General features: G+C 33.6%; 1 protein-coding gene across 1 annotated transcript; it reads right to left on the reverse strand.

The window, feature by feature from the left end:
* Positions 1-19,454: 19,454 nt before the first annotated feature.
* On the reverse strand, positions 19,455-22,337 carry LOC136217330 (uncharacterized). The gene is made up of 5 exons (XM_066003930.1): positions 22,107-22,337; positions 20,764-20,918; positions 20,487-20,573; positions 20,111-20,269; positions 19,455-19,793 (listed from the first exon to the last, which is right to left on the reverse strand). Exons 1-5 carry the CDS (start codon positions 22,222-22,224, stop codon positions 19,695-19,697), a joined length of 618 nt encoding a protein of 205 aa, XP_065860002.1. The 5' UTR covers positions 22,225-22,337; the 3' UTR covers positions 19,455-19,694.

Below are 22,337 nucleotides of genomic sequence, written 5' to 3' on the forward strand. Positions count from 1 at the left end.
CTGAATCTGACCTAGTCAGAGCCTAGGAGATTGACAACCTCTTAGTTGATTAAGCGCCAATTTACTGAGCCTTAGACCTAGTTTCGGCCTTAGGGAATCACGCGCTAGGAACCTCAGGAGGGTAAGTAGGGTTAATCGCCTTGAATACAAGTGACTTGGATTGGGTCTTTAATCAATAGACTTGATAATCTATCTTATTATTATCGTTCATACCATATTCCTTCGAATAGTTTCATTAATGAAAGATCAATTAGGGGTAGAGTAACTTAGTTAGGCTTAGAATAATTTAGTTAGAATTAGATAACTTAGCTAGGAGTAGCATAATTCAACCTAGGAGTAGATTAATTAAACAACCCAAACTCAAAACCCCCTAAGCCTAGATAACATCCGAGACCGAGTAGCTTGATACTTGCAGAAATAAATCCTGCGGACGATAACCTGGACTTAAACTAGAAATTTATTACTTGATAACGACGGGGTACACTTATCCCTTAGTGAGTCCTCATCTCTAACCTTAGGTGGGGACGCATCAGAACTTACATTAATAATTGCAATATCTGTGTGCATAACATGATAAAAGATTGAACAAGTTGTTAGTGTAGTATTTTTTTCTGAATAATAAATTATCCCCCTGTGTTCTTTTGCATGTACAAATGGAAATCTTTAACCGTCCTCAGTAAATATTCCTTGTCTGTTTTCATTTTCTAGTAAACATTCTCGTGCTTCGATTGTTTAGACTCTGCAGTAATCACTAAACAGTTTGCGCTTGTTTTGATTAAAATGTGTGGTGATAGCCTTGTGTTAATCTTAAATTCCCGAGTCTTGAAGTTCTAAAAATTTTTAAGCTTTAAATCAGCATTCACGTGAGGGACCTTTTGCCTAAATGCATAAAACCCCCAAAGTAGTAAGAACTTGAGCCTACAATTGCATATAAAATGCATTTATTCTTTAAAGAGTGGGCTAGTATTTATTATCTTCAGGGAGAATTTGCTTTGGTAAGCCCTGTAGAAATGGAAATTTTTTGGACAAGCTTGGAATGATAAAGGCAACTAGGCACCCAACTCAACCATTAAAAGACATAACCCGTGCATTGCACTCACATAGTAGGATGAAACATTTGAGCTTTACCCTTTTCTTTCGTTAACTTAGCCTGTGAATAACCATAATCCCTTCACTTTGAGCTTAAAGAGCCGAGAATTTGCCTCATGCAAGCTGTGTTGATTGAAAATATAATTGGTTGAGGAAACTCGCGCGCACATTGAAATAAAATGTTGAATAAAAGAAAATGATTGAGAGGAAAAATAAAATGTTGAATCAGTAAAGAACCTCTTCATTCATGGCACATAATCACAATATGTGCCCAAAATCATTGAAATTGGTTGTTTAGTGGTAGGAGTTAATGGAAAGATGGGGTAAATCATTTGTTGAACAAACTGTGCAAAGTTGTATGTAAAAACCAAGGGATTTGTGTAAAGTGCATGAGGACAGAATTCTTACACATAAAAATCCATTCACATCCACACCTATACCTTAACCTTACATTACAACCATTAAAAGACCTTTGGACTTTGTTTGAAAATTTTTGATCCATAGAAATAGGACCGATAAGAAATTCACACCCTACGGGTGTATTTACTGAGCTGAGGAGAGACGTGCATTCCCTTCCTTATGGCGAAAAAGGGCCATTCGAGAGTGAGTGAAACATCCCTTCCTTAGTGAGGCATTTCAGACAAGCAGGTCGTTCAATTGAAAATTGAGGTCTAACTTAAAGCTTTGAGGAATTTCTTGAGTAAGGATACATAATTAAACACTGGCATAACTTCATTCATAATCGTGACTTGAACTTTTCTGTACTTTTTTTCGAGCTTTAGATAATCTGTTGTAATTTCTTTTCTCTCTGTGACCTCCTAAAACCTGTCCTTCGTATTCTTTCATTCCTAAAATTCTTCCAGTAAGTTGTCTTATTTTCTATCTTTTGTTTACTTGAGGACAAGCAAAGATTTAATTTGGGGGTACTTGTTAGGCATGAAAATGACTACAATTAAACATGCTATTTGTAATGAATTAAGGGTGTTCTAGGAGTAATGTTACGTAAAAGAAGGTCTTATACGTGTTTTTATGCAGATTGGAAAAGATTAAGTCAAACAGACTGTAAGCAGCCTGTTTTGCACAAACCATGAGGAGATGAGCAACCTATGATCCAGCAGTCAAACGCTGCATGTCTGATGACGGATAGCGACTTGACGAGCGGCAGGAAGGAAAGACAGGAAAAGAGCGGCTAAAAGTAATAAGATGACAAGAGTGTTCGACCCTTGAGTGTTCAAGGGTTAAAAATATCTTAACCACTTCTAATAATCTAGGATCAATGAACAATTTATTTGGTTTTGTAATATTTTATCAAATACTTTCGGTACCGTTTGCTTTTCCCTCCTATTTATAGACGTAGTGGGGGGAAAGGTCAAGATACCTTTTTGGGAACGAAAGATAGAAGTTTTTGGTAGAGAGAAAAGCTCTCTAAGAAGAAGATGACTCCATTGATGGAGTCTTGTAGATACAATGCAGACTGCTCACTCGGTAGTATGAGTGAGTAGTCATTTTGAACCGGTTCGGCCAGTTAGGGCCTGTTATGTAAGTCTTTTATTGTCTTATTTATGAATGAATGTTGATACATTATGATGTGTTTGATAAAGCTTTCACTCTATTGCTTATGCATGTATGTTAGTGTTAGATGCATGATAGGGAACTGCTTGCATCTTCACGGAACTCTTTATCAAATGTCCAACCCCGAAGCAGGAATGTTAGGAGGTTGTATCAAGGGTTTTCTTTATTGAAATGCTGTTTCGACCGTAATGCAAGAAAGAACCAACCTTGGGGACGCTTACGGTTGTAGTAAGTCTTAGAATCTTAAGAACACACGAGAGTTGACTTAAGTGAGCATTAAAACAGAAACCTTGACTTCACTTTACTTCATTCATGAATAAATAGGATGTTTAGAGACTGAAAGTAACATGTTCCGCTGTGCCTATCCTGTTCTACCTTTTATCATTATCAAATACTCGTCTTTATAAGTTAAATCATTGACTTTGTCACCATTTCACAATATATCTCAAGATCAAGAATTCACACACCACGAACACATTGTTCAACAAGGTTTTTCTAGTAAAATTTGGTCATCAATCCATGTGGAGACGATACTCTATTTATCACTTTATTACTTGTTTCTAGTGCACTTGCTAGAGTCTGTTCAGAGGACAACAGATATACTCTTGCAAATGTGGATTTCAGTTGCTGGAATAAGGATGTATTAATTGTCAAACTTACCAATAAAAAGTTAGATCTTTCATTTAGATACATTGATTTTGTTAGATTCACTAATGAAAATGGTGGGTCTTTATCTCACATACACTGATTTCGCCATTTAAATTCATGTTACAGGTGGGCAATATATTTCGTGATGCTATTTGTGGGTGATGCTGAGATGGGTAGATCTTGCTCTTTTTATTTGCAAATATTATTAACATGAGGGATTATGAACTAATCCAGGTCTCTTTTTTATTTGAAAATAATATTTGTAAGGATATTAAGAATGCTTATGTACATGGGAATATGGATTGAAGAGTATAACGTTGGAAGATTTATTTAACTTATTGAGTATATATGATTGAATGTTATCTTATTCGAGAAAAAATGCAGTAAGGGGTTGTGAGTATGTGTATGAATATAAATGTGTATGAAGCATGTAGTAAAGGAAGAAGATGCTTCATGTTACTAATTGGTTGAATAGTTATAAACTGATTGGACATGCTCTTATACTTTAGATGTTCATTGATTATGTGTATGAAGCATGTAGCAAAGGGTTGTGAAGTTATAGGCACACTCTTATACTTTAGATGGCCATTCAGTATGTGTATGAAGCATGTAGTAAAGTGTCAGTGAAGTTATAGGCATGCTCTTATACTTTAGATGTTCATTGAGTATGTGTATGAAGCATGTAGTAAAGGGTTGTGAAGTTACTTCATGTTCTCTGTTTATGGTTGGATATGTATAAACTGATTGGCCATGCTCTTATACTTTAGATGTTCATTCAGTACGTGTATGAAGCATATAGTAAAGGTTCGGTGAAGTTGTAGGCATGCTCTTATACTTTAGATCTTCATTGAGTATGTGTATGAAGCATATAGTAAAAGGTTGTGAAGTTGCTTCATGTTCTGTTTATGGTTGAATAGGTATGAACGGATTGGCCATGCTTTTATACTTTAGATGTTCATTCAGTATGTGTATGAAGCATGTATTAAAGGGTCGGTGAAGTTATATGCATGCACTTATAATTAGATGTTCATTGAGTATGTGTATGAAACATGTAGTAAAGGGGTCAATGAAGTTATAAGCATGCTCTTATACTTTAGATGCTTATTGTGTATGTGTATGAATCATGTAGTAAAGGTTTATGAAGTTGCTTTATGTTCTGTTGGTTGATGTTTTGTTTATGTTTGAATATGTATGAACTGATTGGCCATGCTTTTATACTTTAGATGTTCATTCAGTATCTGTATGAAGCATGTATTAAAGGGTCGCTGAAGTTATAGGCATGCACTTATAATTTAGATGTTCATTGAGCATGTGTATGAAGCATGTTGTAACGGGTTATGAAGTTGCTTCATGTTCTATTGGTTGATATTATATTTATGGTTGAATATGTATGAACTGATTGGTCATCCTCTTTTACTTTAGATGTTCATTTAGTATGTGTATGAAATATGTAGTAAAGGATCAGTGAAGTTATAGGCATGCTCTTATACTTTAGATGTTCATTGAGTATGTGTATGAAGCATGTAGTAAAGGGTCAGTGAAGTTATAGGCATGCTTTTATACTTTAGATGATAATTCAGTATATGTATAAAATATGTAGTAAAGGGATTATGAACTGATTCAAGTCTCTTTTTATTTGAAAATAATATTTGCAAGGATATTAAGAATGCTTATGTACATGGGAATATTGATTGAAGAGTATAACATGGGAAGATTTCTTTAACTTATTGAGTATATGTGATTGATTGTTATCTTATTCGAGAAAAAAGTGTAGTATGTGTACGCTCTTATTGAGTATATGCTCTTATACTTTAGATGGTAATTCAGTATGTGTATGAAGCATGTAGTAATTTTTTGTAAGTATGTGTATGGATATAAATGTATATAAAGCATGTAGTAAAGGATGAAGATGCTTCATGTTACTAATTGGTTGATGTTTTGTTTATGGTTTAATATGTATGAATTGATTAGCCATGTTCTTATACTTTAGATGTTCATTGAGTATATGTATGAAACATGTAGTAAAAGTTTGTGAACTGATTGACCATGCTCTTATATCATATATGTTCATTCAGTATGTGTATGAAGCATGCAGTAAAGGGTCGGTGAAGTTATAGCCATAATCTTATACTTTAGATGTTCATTGACTCATTAAGTATACATTGATTTCACATTTTAAATTCATGTTACAACTGGTAAAGCTTATAACAACTGGACAACAAAAATGGTAGTTGGACTTGACATTGGACTCCCATGAGTTATCATTTTTATGCTTTTGTTGTCTTGTTCCATATCTAATTTTTAATTGGTTCTTATGTAATGTTTCATTCACTTTCTTTTAGTGGGGTTTAGCTTTGGACCTTCTCAGTCCTATCCATTGCCCTTTGTGTTTTTTAGTTCTCAAATTGGTCTTTGACAGCTTTTTTATATGTATTGCCCATATAATGTTTCATTCACTTCCTTTTATATCTATTGCTCATGTAATGTTTCATTTGACACCTTTTATATCTGTTTAATTCACTTGAATAAGTATGCTGCAACATGTGAGTTATATTGGTTGATGCGTGTTATGAAAAGGGTTGCATATGTAAGAAATTATTAGATATCTTGTTTACTTTACTTTTTCTGTTCTTCTATTAAGTGAAAAACAAATAAATAGGTATGAACTAATTAGTCTTGTTTGTTTATAAGGCAATATATCTACCATTAAGGTAACTTTGATGTTCTGTTATGAGTTGAATAGGTATGAACTAATCAGCATACTCTGATTATACTTGCATTAGATGTCTACTTCAAATCATGAAGTGTATAGAATTGTATTTCAAAATAGGATTAAGTTGTGCATTACACAAAATCTATAAAAACCTATATCCACATGTTAGACAAAAACAGTTAGACAACACACACTTGAAAACTAAGGGGAACTTAATCTTCGAGTTGTGGAACTGTTTAGTGCTCTCCCTTTTGCACATCATGCCCCCATTGCATGCTCTTCCCTCCATCTCTGGACACTTGCATCATATTCTGCCTTGTTGCTGTTGTATTGCTCAACAACTTGTTCCTGTCTTGGATATGGACCCTCAATGTAGGGCTCTATCATCAAGTCATATATGATGCAACAGTTAACAAATTCATAGATAAATTAGACAGTAACATGGAATTTAGATGTAACAAAGAAATAAATAAGAACTAGTGGTAAATCTAACTGTGGTAGTGAGATAGTTAGGGAATGAAACAAGTGGAGCAAGAGAGACCAGCCCTTGGGGACTAACATTAGGATGATAAATCCTAGTCCTCAAGATAAACCGAGAATAAGAATTGGTTAATCAATGTATATACATAGTATTATATGTAATATTACTCAGGGTCGGTCCTAACAATTTAGGGACCCTAGACGGAACAAAAGATAAGTGCCATTTGAAAAAAAAAATCACAAAATATATATATTTTTTAATCCAAAATCAAAATGATTGTAGACACCGAGTCGGAGGACCTGTGACGAAAACCTGTAACAAAGCGGTTGGTTCCGGAAAAATTTAAAAAAAAAGAGAGAAGAAAAATATATAATAAGAAAAAGAAAGAAAGAAAAAGTCAACGGAAATCACGGTCGTCAAGTGGACGGCTCGCGAGCGCTCAGCGACGTGGTGCGAGCGCCTAGCGATAGCCGACGTGTGTCCGACGACAGTTGGACGCACGCCCGGTAGCGCGGGGCGTGCGCTCGACGTCCGCGGGGCGCGCACGTCCGGCGGCGCGCGCTCGACGACCGTTGGGCGCGCGCGCACGCCCGACGGCCGCTGGGCGCGCACGCCCGGCAAGCGTCGGGCGAACGCCCAACATCGGTTGGGCGTGCGCGCCCAACTGAGGTTGGGCGTACGCCCAACGATAGTTGGGCGTCCGTCCAACCTGTTTTGGGCGACGCCCAATCTTAGTTGGGCGTCGCCCAAAACTTTTCGGGACCCGTTACCTATTTAAGGCACGGATCCCCATGCATTTTAGAGAGGGAAGAGAATTTTTTGGAGCTTTCTCACTCTAGACATTTTTAGAGAGAGAAAGTCAATTTTTTGGGGATCCAAATTTTCTAAAGTTGAATATTTTATCAAAAACACAAAAAATACCGGAAAATCACAACTCGTGGAATCAACCGACTTCGACTGTCAGATACCGATCTTAAGGTATTATCCGAGGACTAGACTCGTTTTATTTTATTTAATTTATTTCCTTTATTTATTTATTTTTATGTTATAATTTTATTTATTTAGTTATTTATTTATTTATCACGTTTTATTTAATTTTTCGTATTTATTTAATTTTCGTCTCGTATTAGATAAACGTTCGGTTTTGTTTTAAAATAAAAACCTCGTTTTAATATCCCAATACGAACCGTGATCCGATTCAAAGGTAGTTCGGGTATTAAAAACGTTGTAATTATAAGTTTTAAAAATATTTCAAAATAACGTTTTAAAATAAAAACGTCATTTTAGGAATCTCCGTTATAGACTATGATCCATTTTTGGTAGTTTGGAAGTCCAAAACGATAGAATAGATCTAATCTAAAGCTTTTGAATAAATCTGGAAAGTTGTGAACTGTTTCTGTAATTCTACATTTTCTGTCACTAATAGCTGTTTACCGACAGATTTTCCGTCGGTAAAGCTGCTGAAACATAAAAAATCCTTTTTCCAACCCCTTTCTCATCTTTTTTGACATTTATTCTTGTATAGAAACATGTAACATATTTATTAAAACTATTTTTGGGATATATGGACAATAATTATGTATTATATATATATATCATTTAAACTTCATTTATATCGATTTGATTCTTTGTACAATTATATGTATATATATGGTTTTTGAGTTTAGTTTATTTTGAGAGTATTGGTTTGAACCTTTGGAATAATTAAGTGATAAATGCTTTTGGGTTATTAGTTATCTATATTTAATGAATATTTGGGGGATATTTTCTATATGTTTATCATGATAACTATTTTGGGTTAAATGCTATTTTCTTATCTAGGAATCTTATTCATTATTTTTACACGTTTTTAATTAGGATGATAAGTATACTATATTTAGTATTATTTTCCTTTTTGTTAATACACATCAATAATTATAATGTATATCATGTTTTACCTTACTTTTAATCTATAGGTGTAAATACCATTTTTACCAAAATATATATTTCAAAGGTGTTTGGTTGGGTGAATTTGGATTTAATTTGTTAGTTGTTGTAATTATATTCAAGTAAGGATTAATTGAGTGAAAATGGGAAAATAAATCACAAAAAAAAGAGTTTAATTTGTTTGTTTAAATTAAAGCTTTTCTAGATGTTCCTAAAGTGTAAATAACGTTTTTTTGACATTTTTAAACCATTTCTTAAAACATCACGTTTTAAAACCTTAATTCGTTCCAACGACGGATTAAGCGAACCTTGTAAATAAAATTGCTTTTAATTGTAAATAATAGAGTTTTTGAATTGTTTTCCTAACTAAATGGTTTTTGAACAAAATAAATTGACTTGTATGCTTAATCACGTTTTCTTATTAAGGCTTTTATCTCAACATTTTCAAACGCTCGAGTCGTTCCAACGGCGATTCGAGTGAACGTCATTAAACGGGGTTTTGAAACGTACCTAAATCGTTCCAACGGCGATTAAGGTACGAACCATGTAATAAACTCGTTTTTGGGAAGTGAGCTTAGTTTAGAGTTAGTGTGTAATACGAAGCATAAATCACATTGTAAACAAATCAATTCTTTCTTCTCCCCCTCTCTCTCCTATATATTTTGAACTGATGTAAATGGGTGATTCTTTACCAAAATGGCTTTCAATAATATATGCTCAAAACGGTTTTCAAAACGAGAAAGAAAAGGTTTCAAATGAATTTTAAACTTAAAGAAATATGCGATTAGTCCGTTATCGCCTAACACGCTGAGTAGGAGGCCGGTGGTTCATAACCGGGCGATGTCGGGGTGCCTAGTAGCCTTTCTCCGGAAAGGAGCTAGCCTTCTCGGCTCGTACCTAAGTTTCCCGAACCCTCACCGGTCTCCCGCAAGGGATCGGTGTTCATTTTCCCATTCGTGGGTGGCGACTCTTCCATATTCCGAGCTCCGGTCCTGCCGAGCAGCTTGATTCCACGATTGGTTGCTTTCGGCACCAATCACCGCTTACGTCGCCATGAGGTGTCCACCCCCCGGTCCGTCCGGGAGATTAGGCCGCGGCACCTTGTCTAACAATGATGTTTCAGAATTTCTTTACATTCAAATCAATTTTGCTCTATTACAATTATTTATCATCAAAAATCACTTATCAATGTTTCAGAATTTCTTTACATTCCTAATCACACGACGTTTTATAGGAAAGATAGGCTCTACATCCATTTCAAGTGCAAGACCTTTAGTAATATCTATAGTAGTTGTAAAACCACTGCTTCTATACTTTTTAGGGGGCGTTTGGTTTGGGGTCTTTAGGAATGGGAATGAGAATGAGAGGGTTTCATTCCCTTTGTTCTTGTTTGTTTACAAAAAAAAACTCATTCCCTTTACCCACTTTAGGTTAAGCCATTATCCCACTTTAGGTTAAGCCATTACCACATGCCCTTTAGGGAATTGGATTCCCTTTACCCTATTCCCTTTCCTAAACATATCCAAACACATAGGAGAATTAATGGTTATTCATTTCCTTTCCTTTAGTTTCCCTTTCTTGATTCCTTTTCCCTTACCCCTTGTGAACCAAACGCCCCCTTAAAGTATGACATTGCTCCTTCTAATTGCTTTATGGCGGTGCCTATGCACATAGATTTAGATTGCAATTTCTTGCTCACCATATTAACAGAAAATAGAATGTTATACCAAATTATCATACTAAGCAAAAACTCATAACTTGATATTGCATCAGCCAAACTTTCAGCTTCACTTTTTGACTTTGCATTATTTTCACAAGAATCGGATTATTCACACAAAGCTAGTCTTATTTGGGGATATTGAAATCTAATAGCTTTCACACTTTTAATTCGACTATCCCAACGTGTATTAGACAAGTATTACATAGTTAATCCAGGAACATTATCAAGCAAAATTTTCCATCTCTTTGTAGACCCTCAAAACAATGAATATATGCGTTGAATAACTCCAAAAAAAGAAACAGCTATCACACAAGAATGTGCCATATCACTAAGAGTAAGATTAAGATTATGACAAGCACAAGACATGTATAAAGCTTTTGGATTTATTTCAAGAAATTTCTTTTGAACACATTGGTGCTTTCCCTTCATGTTGGAACCATTATCATAACATTGACCCCTCACATTATCAACATTAAGATCAATAGATTTCAAAACATTTTATAGGTCTTTAAAAAGTTCTAATCCAGATGTATCATCCACTTTTAAAAACTCCAAAAAGAACTCCTCAATTTTAATTTGGTTATTTGACATATTCACACATCGAATTACGAGAGTCATTTGTTCTTGATGGCTTACATCAGGGGTACATTCAAGAATTAAAAATATTTTGCCTCCTTACTGATCTTAATGATAGAATTTCTAACACTTTTTGACAAAAGTGAAATAAACTCATTTTGAAGTTTATGCCTAAGATAATGATAATGAATTTCTCGATCCTGAATACGTCTAACATGGTCATGCATAATCATATCAAATTCCATAGTCATTTCAATCAATCCTAGAAAATTACCATTATTATCTTTATATAGTCTTCCACTAGACCCTCGAAATGCAAGATTATGTTTAGCAAGACATTTCACAACTGAGAATATTCTATGTAAAACTTGTCTATCTCTTTCATAATCTCTTCTTGCAAATGTTTGTCGATCGTTTGATTCTTATCCAATCTTACTCTCAGTTCATTCCAAGTAATCATATTGGTCATATGTTTAGCACTAAGTTCATGTTGTTTGAGTCTTTGGCTAATATATTTGCAATCATTTAAACCCTCATTTGCCAACAAACTTGTGTTAATAATAGATTTGAACAATTTACAACAAAAACAATAGACTTTGTCAATATGTTTAGAGTAAACTAACTACTTTCTATCACTAATCTCACCATTGCTCAATTTTCTAGAATAATATGCATATGAGAAATGTCTAAAAAAATTACCCATAGGAAAATTAAGATTCATTTCTTTTATAGGGCCCTTTTCAACTAAAATATCTCTCACATTATTAATGCTTAAATTTTCAACATTAGATGCATTTGGCACATCATTAGGATCAATTGGATCATTCACTTCATCATTTTCATTTTCAGGATTTTAGTTATGCAATTTTCAGTTGATTGATCCAAATTTTCATGAGAATCTGCCTTTTTAAACACAAACTTATCTAGAGCCTCTTGTTGTGATTTCACTAATTCTTCTTCTTGTTTTCTCTTTTTTCTTTTCTCACTTCCAGATAAATGTTTTTTAGGCAACATCTCAATATCTCATCAACAAATATATTACCCAAACAATTGCACCTGAAAAACTTCAACTCTTGATTCTTGAAGCCAAGCCAACTTTCGGTATAAAAATAAACAATTGCACCTACAAAATCAATTAAACTATACTCAATCTCTACTAGTTAATTACAAGAAAGAAATGCAATTATCAAACTTTAAAAATATATATTATATTGAAATAAAAGACAAATTACAATACTTAATTATTATAGTCTCCGAGAATTGTTTAATGTGAAAAAACATCAAATTCTTTACCTATATTAAATGAAAGGCATTAAGATCAACATATACATTTGTTCCCAATCTGAGATTCTAATTATAATTTGTTCAAACTTATTTTTAATCAATTCATAACAGTAAATACCCAATTTGAGAAAATCATAACATAGAATTTATATAGTACAATAACAATAGAATTTATACACAAATCAATTAACATGGGATAAAATTAGAATTAGTTAAAATAAAATTAATTAGAAAACCTATTTTAATAAAATAATAATTTCTACCAAAAAAAAAAGAAAACCTATTTTAATCCATTACCTTTAACAGAATAAAAAATAGATTTAGGAGGAAGAAACACAATTGAAGAAAATTGATTAATATAGGGATATGATTAGAATTAGTTAAAATAAAATTAATTAGAAAACCTATTTTAATCCATTACGATGAAATCCATTATTAACAGAATTAAAAATAGAGTTAGAAGGAACGAGTAAATTTACCAAGTTTAGATTTTTGGCTGGGTTGGTCTGTGAATTTCTGGAAAAACAAAGGAAAAGAAGTCTATCGTTGCTTGCGATTTACGATCGTAGCTGCAGTTAGGTCGTCTATCTTTTTTGCTGGGGAAGAATAGGAGGAGTTGGACATGCTTTATACATATTCATAGGAAAAAAAATTAATGAGAAATTGACAAAAGGGCCTTGAGTAACGTGTAAAATAACAATGAATGGGCCTAAATAAAGCTGGACAGCCTATAAAAAATTTCTCCACACACACACACACATATATACACCTCCTTCATAAGGGGTGCATTGGGAGCCTTTAATACTCAATGCCTATCTTAACAGATTTCCATTCAGAGGACCTGCATGAATAAAAAATGGATAAAAAGAAATGCAGTAAGAAAAAGTATGCAGAAGTGGATTAACAGAGATACCTTCAAAGCTGATAAGCCACCTTGGTGACTCATGAGCCAGTTGGCACAAGTCCAACCAAATGCGTCTCTGCACAAGTTCAAGTGAAGCCATTCACTGATATGCTCTTTTGTCTGAATGTTTTTAAGATTAGGACAAAACAGAAAGTAAAAACAACGTTCTATTTATAATGGGTTGAAGGTGGAAAAGTGAAAGGTCATGCTGAAGATGAAACGGTGATATGTACTACTATGTCAGGTTTATTTGATTTGGAATTATGGATTATTTGCCTAATTAATGATCGCCTTTTCATATAACAAGACATTTGGGGATTTATTTTTTGGGGAATGAATATTAATCTTTATTATGTAATCCACATAGATTATGATATGTCCATTTATTCTTGACTATAGTTTCAGAAATTGAAATCAACTCGTGTATGTTGCTTTTATTTGTTCTTGACTAGTTCCTGTAATTTGATTTCAAATCTTTGATATATAAAAATTGATGTTCATTTAGTATATTTGTTTTATTATTATGGTAAGAACATGAATTGGCTTCCAATCCAATCTGAATATTACCCAGAAATTTCATTAAAATACCAGGTAAAGAAGAAAGCAAGTCACATTGAATTAAAAAAATGTCATATAAAGAACAATAGGAAGACAAATAATACATAAAATATGTCATTTGGATAAAAATCTATTGACATAGTTCATTAAGACCTATCTCATCTGAAACATGCTACAACAATAGAAATCAATATGCAAACTGTCATTATTGTAACCAAGACGCCAATTTCCCATAATTTTATTGACATTTTTGTTTAGTAGGCCGCTATTCAAGGGTCATATAGGTGACAGAAATAATAAAGAAGTTGTCATCGAAATACACGTAAGATGACAACGTACCAATAGGTGAGAAACTTACTATGCTGCTGATGAGGATGAAGAGGGAATGCACTGAAAGCTTGATTTTTTGGAGGAGAGAAGGGAACAGGCTTCGGTCAAAATGGCTGCATACAAACAATGAATTAAATCCAATCATGATAAACGAGTTAGGCCTTGGAAATTTTTTCAGGGCGACTTAGTAAAGAGGAATGTCGAAGTTTCCCAATCTAAAGTAAACAAAGGAAAGCTTGGAAGAAATTGGGAAGGCCCTTTTCAGATTTACAAATGTGTGGGAACACATACATACAAACTTTGGGAGCTGAATGGCAGATTAATTCCTAGAACATGGAATCCTGTTTCATTGAGGAAATTTTACCAGTAAATCTACCTTTCAGTAGTTTGTAATTTTTACTTTCAATCAAGTGTAATCCAACATCTTGTATAATCCTTCTTTTTAGCAGTCGAAAAGTAATCATTTTCTTTCAACATCTTACTTAGAATCCTTTTTTATTATATAAAGATTAATCCTATGCATGCTAAAAGGATTCTAGTCATAATCATTAGGTCGAAACATTCTAAAAGGATATTGAATCTTATTTAAACATTCATACAACTAGATAAACAAGTAAATTTTTGTAAAAGGAAATGCTTGTACGTCAGTCGAATTAAAAGTGATAAAATTACAAGAAAAGTAAAAAAAAAACTAAAAAAGGATTGGGGAATTCTCCATCTTCGGGCGAAAAACGTTGCACCCAAAAGTAAAAATCGACATCAGGATACTTTTGCTTCAACGTCTGAAGGAATAAAACTTTATACTGCAAAGACCTCTTATTGCCTATTTCCTTTGACTCTTCAGTAATACGACCAATAGTAGAAACTGATTGCTCCTTCAACTTATTTATTGACTTCGTAAAGTTAGCTTCATTAGAGGATTTTTCTGCCTCTAAAGAAGCCAACTTTTTCTGAAGCTCAACATTCGTTGATTGCGCCATCAATGTCGTCTTATAAGAGTTCAATGCCTTTGTTGTCAAGAACCTTTATTGAAGGGATTGCTCTTGGAATATTTCCTTGAGGTGGCCCATGATGACATAGGCTTCCAAGTCCATAAACCATTTTTGCAATTCAGGGATTATGGTATCAAGCATCAGAAATGTCACGTTTGTTGAGTATTTCTTACGAAACTCATAGTTTTCTATTACAGCAACAGTTGTATTACGGGCTGCTGCATTAGGTATAGCTTGGTCTAGAACATATTCCTTGCGTTCTTAATTGAGAACAATTTTCCAGTTTGGAGCCTAATCGAGAAAGTTGACCCATTTAGCTTGTCCTTCTCAAGGACTGATCACAATGAAAATACGTTGTTTACCGTCATTTATATCTACACATAATGAAATAAAGTTAATTAATATAAGGTCTTTTTAATTTCCCACTATATGATAATATCTCTTTTAAATAATTCATGTTAGTGCATTTAAAATTAGAGGGCCGAGGTCCATATTTCATTTTAACTTAGTTAAGCTGAACCTGTATACCTAAGCATTAGTTATTAAGGCGTACCTTTTACCCTTAACACTTTCGTCACAAAGATAATCTACCCGAGTTTAGCACCATCCAAGTTTAAACAATCTGACGCCTTGATAAGGTTCAGGTGTGGAAGACATTTATATGACTTAATTTTATTAGGATTTAAATTAGTTACAACTTACATAGCAAAATGAAATTAGCATATCTAATGTGAAATGTAAATGTGACAGATCACATGCCTTATTATAATCTAAATGGAAAATTATAAAATTGGGTCAAATGGGAGACCCATTTACATTTTTAACCCATTTACTTAACTTACTACATATCTAGACTGTTTTTATATGACTTTTTCATAATACCCCCACCCTTTTCTCTTCCCCCTTACACGAACGGTCTCTTCCTTACGCACCCCTAACCTTTCCTCGACCTTTGATCTTTATCTCTTCCTTTAAATTGCCGAAATCCTACCCATTTCTTCATCACCATGTATTTATATTCTTCCTCTCTTCATCTCTTGATTATTCATCTTCCTAATCCTAGAAAACGAAGCCATGGTTCTTCATCTTCCTGTTCCTGCTCGTTGCTTGGTTTCTTTCTTCTTGTTACCATCGAAGAAATGGCTATTCTACGTGATTTTCATCATTTTTCCCAGTTTATCATATTGTTATTATCGATTTTAATGGGGAAAGGCGCGTAAAATGTAAGTATCTACTGTTTTCTATTCATTTTTTCAGAAAATCACTTCGCATACTCTGGTTTCTCAAAGATCTGTAATAAGAAAGAGCCTGAAACGTGACGATCTACTTCGCGAATCGATGATTTCACGAAGTCTGCGAGTAGAAAAGTTCATGATTTTTCACTTGCAGACTTTGCGTAATCCGTTTTTGCGAAGTAGATCATCACGTTTCAGACATCGCAGACATCGCGAAATCATCGATTCACGAAGTAAAATCATCCTATTCCCTTCCATTTATATTCGCATACTTCGCGAATCATCATTTCGCGAAACCAAATCATCATTTTTTCTGCCTAAAATGATTAACTTTTTTTGAAGGTGGTTGAATACATAACATCCATTTCTGGAAGGCGGCGTACTGGAGTGCCATGGGATACATCCATCCCAAAAGGCATGGACTTCCATTTATCATCCCAAAAAGTCTAGACTTCCTGTATAGGGAGAAATTTCCGTCTAGATTCACGTTCACTTTAAAATGATTAGTCAAGAGTTTATTGTGGCAATCTTATTGTAAATTTTGATAATGTTATGATTTTAGTGTTGTTATTATGACAATCTTGTTGTAAATTTTGAAAATGTTATGATTTTAATGTTGGAATCTCTTATTGTTGTGTCTTTTTGTTGTTATATACCACTTCGCAAAAACTCGTTCAGACTTCGCATATTGACAAATCTGCGCACTGAAATCATCTTACAACCCAAAAATTATCTTCACAGACTTCACATAAGGTGAAATCTGCGAAATCAGACGAGAGGGAGACAGACGCGACGTAAAATAACAAACATATTAAGGGCATTATGGAAAAGTCATACAAAAACAGTCTAGATATATAATAAGTTGAGTAAATGAGTTAAAAATGTAAATGGATCTCCCATTTGACTCAATTTTGTAATTTTTCCTAACCTAAATTAGAAAATTCTAAAGTCCTTCAACTAGATCTCCCTTCAAATGGGCCAGATCATCATCTTAGGCTCCAACTCCAATTGTGGACTTGATCTCCAAATGAGCTACGATTATAAAATTGAAATGAGGAAATTACATCAGAAATCATATTTTAATTTTTTATTTAAAATTATAAAAATAGTTTTTATGTATTTTATCATTATATGATTTTAAATATTAAAATATCAGAATATCATAACTTTACTTTTGTTTTTATCAAAATTTCAGTTAATCGGGTGCAGGAAAAAAAACAGTTTTAAAAAGCCCACCAAATTTGATATTTAAATAAATTTGTTTAAGAGTTTGAAACACTTGTAAATAATTTATTAATTGTGAGTATTGTATAATTTACCCAATTGAAATATATTATAAACTATTCAAAATAAATTACAACAAATAAAAGTACACATGCACAATGTAACTCAATTACAAATTTAATTCAGGGAAAATTACATAGAAATTTATATTTTAACCATTATTTATAACTATGTCAAATCTTAATTTTTTCTTAAGTCAAATTAGTAAAATCAGTACTTTTAATATATTTTAAGGATTGAAATCTATAAATTAAAAATCTAGAATATATTTTTCATTATGATTTATGAATTGGAGTGTAAATTTTTTAAACCATGGTATAAAAGCATAATATATGCAGAAGAATGACATAATAAGAAATAAGTTTGGTGATATGACTTAGTTGTAATTTTATATTTAATTATGATATTCATGTATTTGACCCGTTAATTTACTTCCGATTTTAATTTCATATTATAGCCGAATTTTAAATTATATCATATGATTAACGTTTGATCAATCTATTGAAATGAACTATTCACTAATACCAAAATATATAATTAGAATAATTTGTATCATAAATCATTCGAGTAAATTTCACCAATGGTGTACAACATTTGCCTTATTTCGCATTTTGATGTACAACCTTCAATTTGTCTCACTAATGTGTATAACCTTATAGGTGACCTCCCACTATGGTGTACAGTAGGTAAAAGTGACCGGTCAACGCTCAGTCAACGCGCCACCTCAGCTTTGACCGGTCAAAAAGAAGAAAAAATCAACCACTTAATATAAAATTACTTTTTACCCCTATTTCTCCATCTATTCATCTTCTTCCTTCCATTTCTTTCTCTCTCCAAATTTCTTTCTCTCTAACCTCTTTGTCTCTCATTACAACTTTCAAAATTAAAAAAATATCAAGACTATAATTGAAATTGTTTCTCTATTTTAATAATTTCATAAATTAATTTTGCCCATTTCTGCTGTCTACAAACCCGTGTAGACTGTTCCTAGCTTGTATTTTCGTATGGTCCAATAGATGTAATTGGCACCTTTCAGGTCGAGTTTGAACCTTTTTTCTCTGGTATCTAGGATAGCCATGCTCAAAACTGGTCAATGCAATACGCGAACATTACCAGAAATTAGTTACGCAAAGAAATGTTAACTCCTAATTGCTTGATAATGCTCCTATGCTCCTTAGAAACAATTGCGTGGGCAATGAAACATGACATAGTTGGAATAATTCTACAGGTTTGAGAAAATTTGCAGCCATCAAAATTAGGTTGGATTTTTGTTCATTCTTGTCTGCCACTATATTAAGATATTTTTATTTATCCATTTGGGAGATCCATCAAAAATGGGCTTGACTTGGCAAAAGTTACAAAGGATGGGAACTTCCATTAAATCTTCCAAACCACCTAGTAAATCTGAAAGCTCTCAGAAGCAGCAGCAACAGGCATTCAGGAATGGCGAACTAAAACCCAAGAAGGGAATAAATGAAGATTAACGATGGAGATATATTAAGTCCCAAAAGATGAATTGGAGTTTTATTTGGTGGAAAAGATGTGTATGAGAAGGAGGAAGATAGAGCTTTGCAGTTTATTATCTTAGAGAGAGAAAGAAAGAGAGGAGAGAATCTAAGAAAGAGAAAGGAAAAGGGAAAGAGAGAGAAAGAGAATTAATAAAGAAAATAAGTCTTTTTTAAATAAGGGTATATAAGTAATTTATGAAAAATTTGACTTTTTGACCGGTCAAAGATGAGGTGGTGCGTTGACTGAGCGTTGACCGGTCACTTTTACCTGCTATACGCCATAGTGGGAGGTCACTTATAAAGTCGTACATATTAGTGAGACAAATTGAAGGTTATACACCAAAGTGTGAAACGGAGCAAATGTTGTACACCACGGATGAAATTTAGCCTAAATCATTCATAGTCAATTTCTTTAAGAAATACAAAAGTAGCACTCAACCTTAAGAAAGTTCCACTTTTGTACACATAAAATTCTGTCCATTTTGAAGCAAATAGGGATGGTATGTGATAACATCGGGACACTGAGTGACCATATGAATTCAGTCATTCACTGTTATGAGCCTATATCTAACGGTGAATGACCAAATTCATTTGGTCACTCAGGATCCAGGTACGCTACTGATGAAACACCATATTCAAATACTCTAATAACTGCTCTTTGAATTCATATACATAATGTTTTTTTCTTCAAAGTTTATTGATTTCCTATAAGAAGTAAAATGTAGATGTTTATACATTCAAAGAGTTGATTTTTGCAGCTAGAAAATCTCTCATATAGTAACAGAATTATTTACATTACATCAAATATCATTACCTCACACTCGATAGGACCGTGTTTTTCTTAAATGGCTTGAGCTCAAACGATATGCGAACTTCAATTGATCTGCTCGCCACTCGCCATCTGTCTCTTCTCTTCCTCGACTTGTTCAAGCAATGCTGCTAACTCTGCCTCTGTCAAACCTTCCAACCGTTTCTGAGATATCGAAATAAGGTCCGGTGATTCATTAGAGTTATAATATAACAAGAAGAAAAAAGAACACATTAGATTCTAGTTCAAGTTCTCAAATATTGCGTTTTGATTCTTTCAATGAAAAGGAAAACCGAGATATGTGTTTGCGATATGCAATCTAATAAAAGCTGTACAATTTCAAGGAACAACCAAATTGGACAAAGCTTTCGTTGGAGGTTTTCCAGGACTTCGTTTTCAGAATTTCGGAACACTATTGCCAGAATTATGAGTTCAGCAAGAACATTTCAAAATAGATTTTCGATACAATGAACAAAAACTACCTCCATCACTTTGTACTCGTAGTCACGCAATTGTTGAGCATACGTCATTTCCTTGTTCGAGACCCTAAAGATGTAGGTGAAAATCCATCCAACCGTTAGGCCCAAGACGAGAATCAATTGAACAACATTTCCTGCTTGTAAAGGATCAACCCCAACAAACTGCCAAGTACATTAAAAAAAAGAACATAGGATTATGTGTGGAATAACATTAAAACTTAGCATCAATTCGTGCTAATAAGTTATATGATAATCTATACTTTACATGGGCTAAGCTAAATATATTACGAAGAAAAACAAATCGACACTAAATGAGACGGAGAAAGAAGGAATTTAAAGCAAGAATGAACATATAATAAAAGAAATATAATTAAGATACCTCTAATCCACTTTTCAAGCCTATGCCAAGAACAGTAACTCCAATTCCGATCAATAAAACATCCTTCCTATTGTATCCAAAACGCGCCTGTTGAAGGAACAAATACACAAAGATATGAGAAACACCTATATGAGAAACACCGGGTTATCACAACTGTAATGGAAGGGATGACTTTAATTGTCAATTAGGAGCTAAGAAAAAAGAATATAGGTCAAGAGAATTAAAGTGCCAGTTAACAATTTGGAATGTAACCCGAAAAGAAGTAACTCGTACATGCCTTCTCTTGATTAGAAGAACCATCTTCGCTGCTGCTGCTGCTGGAGTTTGAGGAATCGCTACTCCTGGGGGTAAGGGATATTACTTTTTTTGACCTGATGTTGCTTGGGAAAGAAAATGTGTTCTTCCGATACAAGCTTTGTGAAACTAACTTTCCTGAACAGTAAAAATGAAGATAAATAATGAAACATTGGAAGTCATAACACTTAATATAATAGCATGTGTTATGTTCGCTAATGATGTCAATATGATTACAGATTTCTTAACACTGACATCACGAAGAGAATAATCAAATTAAATATGAAAAAATGAATTTGTGTTGCTAATTTGATGACATATTCAGCACTATGACGGTAATGAACTTGTGAATATGAGAAATATATGGAAGCAACAATGATAATCTACTTGCTATATCCACGACAGAACTTGATTTTCTCAGTCCTGAGTCGGTCGGGCAAATACTAAACATATGGTAATTGGAAGTAGATAACCTTACAAGAAGTATGCAAAACACTCAGACTCGGGTAAAGGCATAGTCTGAGGCAGAGTACATTGTGGAAATGAAGAGAAACTGAAGCTTGCTATCATATATATAAAATTTAGATAACTTCTGCATAAATACAGATTGTAAAGACACTGAACAAGAATATTTGTTCAGTAAACTATTAATATCTATTTGAATACAACCTCGCGCCTCCAGGAAGTAACCTTGCGGTTATTATTGTGGAATTATTGGCCATGAGTTTTTTCACTAAATCTTAATGTATTTGAAAGTTGAATTAACTATTTTTCAATAGATGTTTTCAGCTATGTACACAATAAAGCACCATTCGTTCTAACGAATGTTTCTCACTAAGAAACCCTCGGAAAACCATGCCAAATGCACATTGTTGTGCAGTTACTCTTAGTTCTCAATAGATTTAATCCAAAATGAACTTTTAGGAAACAATTTAGTCCACATCTTGATATTTTTGTCCAATTAATCCAAAATGACCTGAAACTGCTTATGATTCAATGACCAACAATCATTTCGGGAGAAAGTGTATTAGGAATTGGAGCAGAATTTATATATTTCAAGTGAAATGTGAAGTTATGGATCATGGTATAATTTACTGAAAATCAAACTAGGATTGTAATTATTAAGTGAACCCCCAAACTAAATTGAATCATTTACGAGTAAGAAGAGAATAAAATAGAATATACTGATAATCTCTACTCTCTTCTTCCTAATTCTCTGTTCATCTCTTTCCCTAAACTCTATTTCTGCCCAAATTCCTACTGCCAGAAACCCTAACCCTGACAGAAAAGCAAAAACAAAGAAGAGGGAAGAGAAGAGTAACCAACCGTCAATTCGAGTTTGAAAATGTCCAGTACCCAATCGCAACAAAGGAATACTTGAATTACCGACATGGAATATAGCTCTGTTTGGGCACATAATGCTGCAATTCAGAGGAGAAGTCATCGTTATTGTTTTAGCACTTGAAGGAGCACCTATGGGAGATTGGCGGGAGAGTGGAAGCCGCAGGGAAATCAAAGGTTCAGATTTCACTTTGAGAGCAACAAAAGAATATCCGG

This window comes from Euphorbia lathyris, chromosome 2, assembly GCF_963576675.1.
Source record: "Euphorbia lathyris chromosome 2, ddEupLath1.1, whole genome shotgun sequence".
NCBI classification, from domain to species: Eukaryota; Viridiplantae; Streptophyta; class Magnoliopsida; order Malpighiales; family Euphorbiaceae; genus Euphorbia; species Euphorbia lathyris.

What these genes read in the sequence shown, in the direction of transcription:
- LOC136217330 (XM_066003930.1), bottom strand. Translation starts at nt 22,224, where the DNA reads ATGACTTCTCCTCTGAATTGCAGCATTATGTGCCCAAACAGAGCTATA. An exon ending in GTTCTTCTAATCAAGAGAAG is followed by an intron (nt 20,574 to 20,763) that starts GCATGTACGAGT and finishes TTCCTTCAACAG; the next exon opens with GCGCGTTTTGGATACAATAG. An exon ending in GCTTGAAAAGTGGATTAGAG is followed by an intron (nt 20,270 to 20,486) that starts GTATCTTAATTA and finishes TGTACTTGGCAG; the next exon opens with TTTGTTGGGGTTGATCCTTT.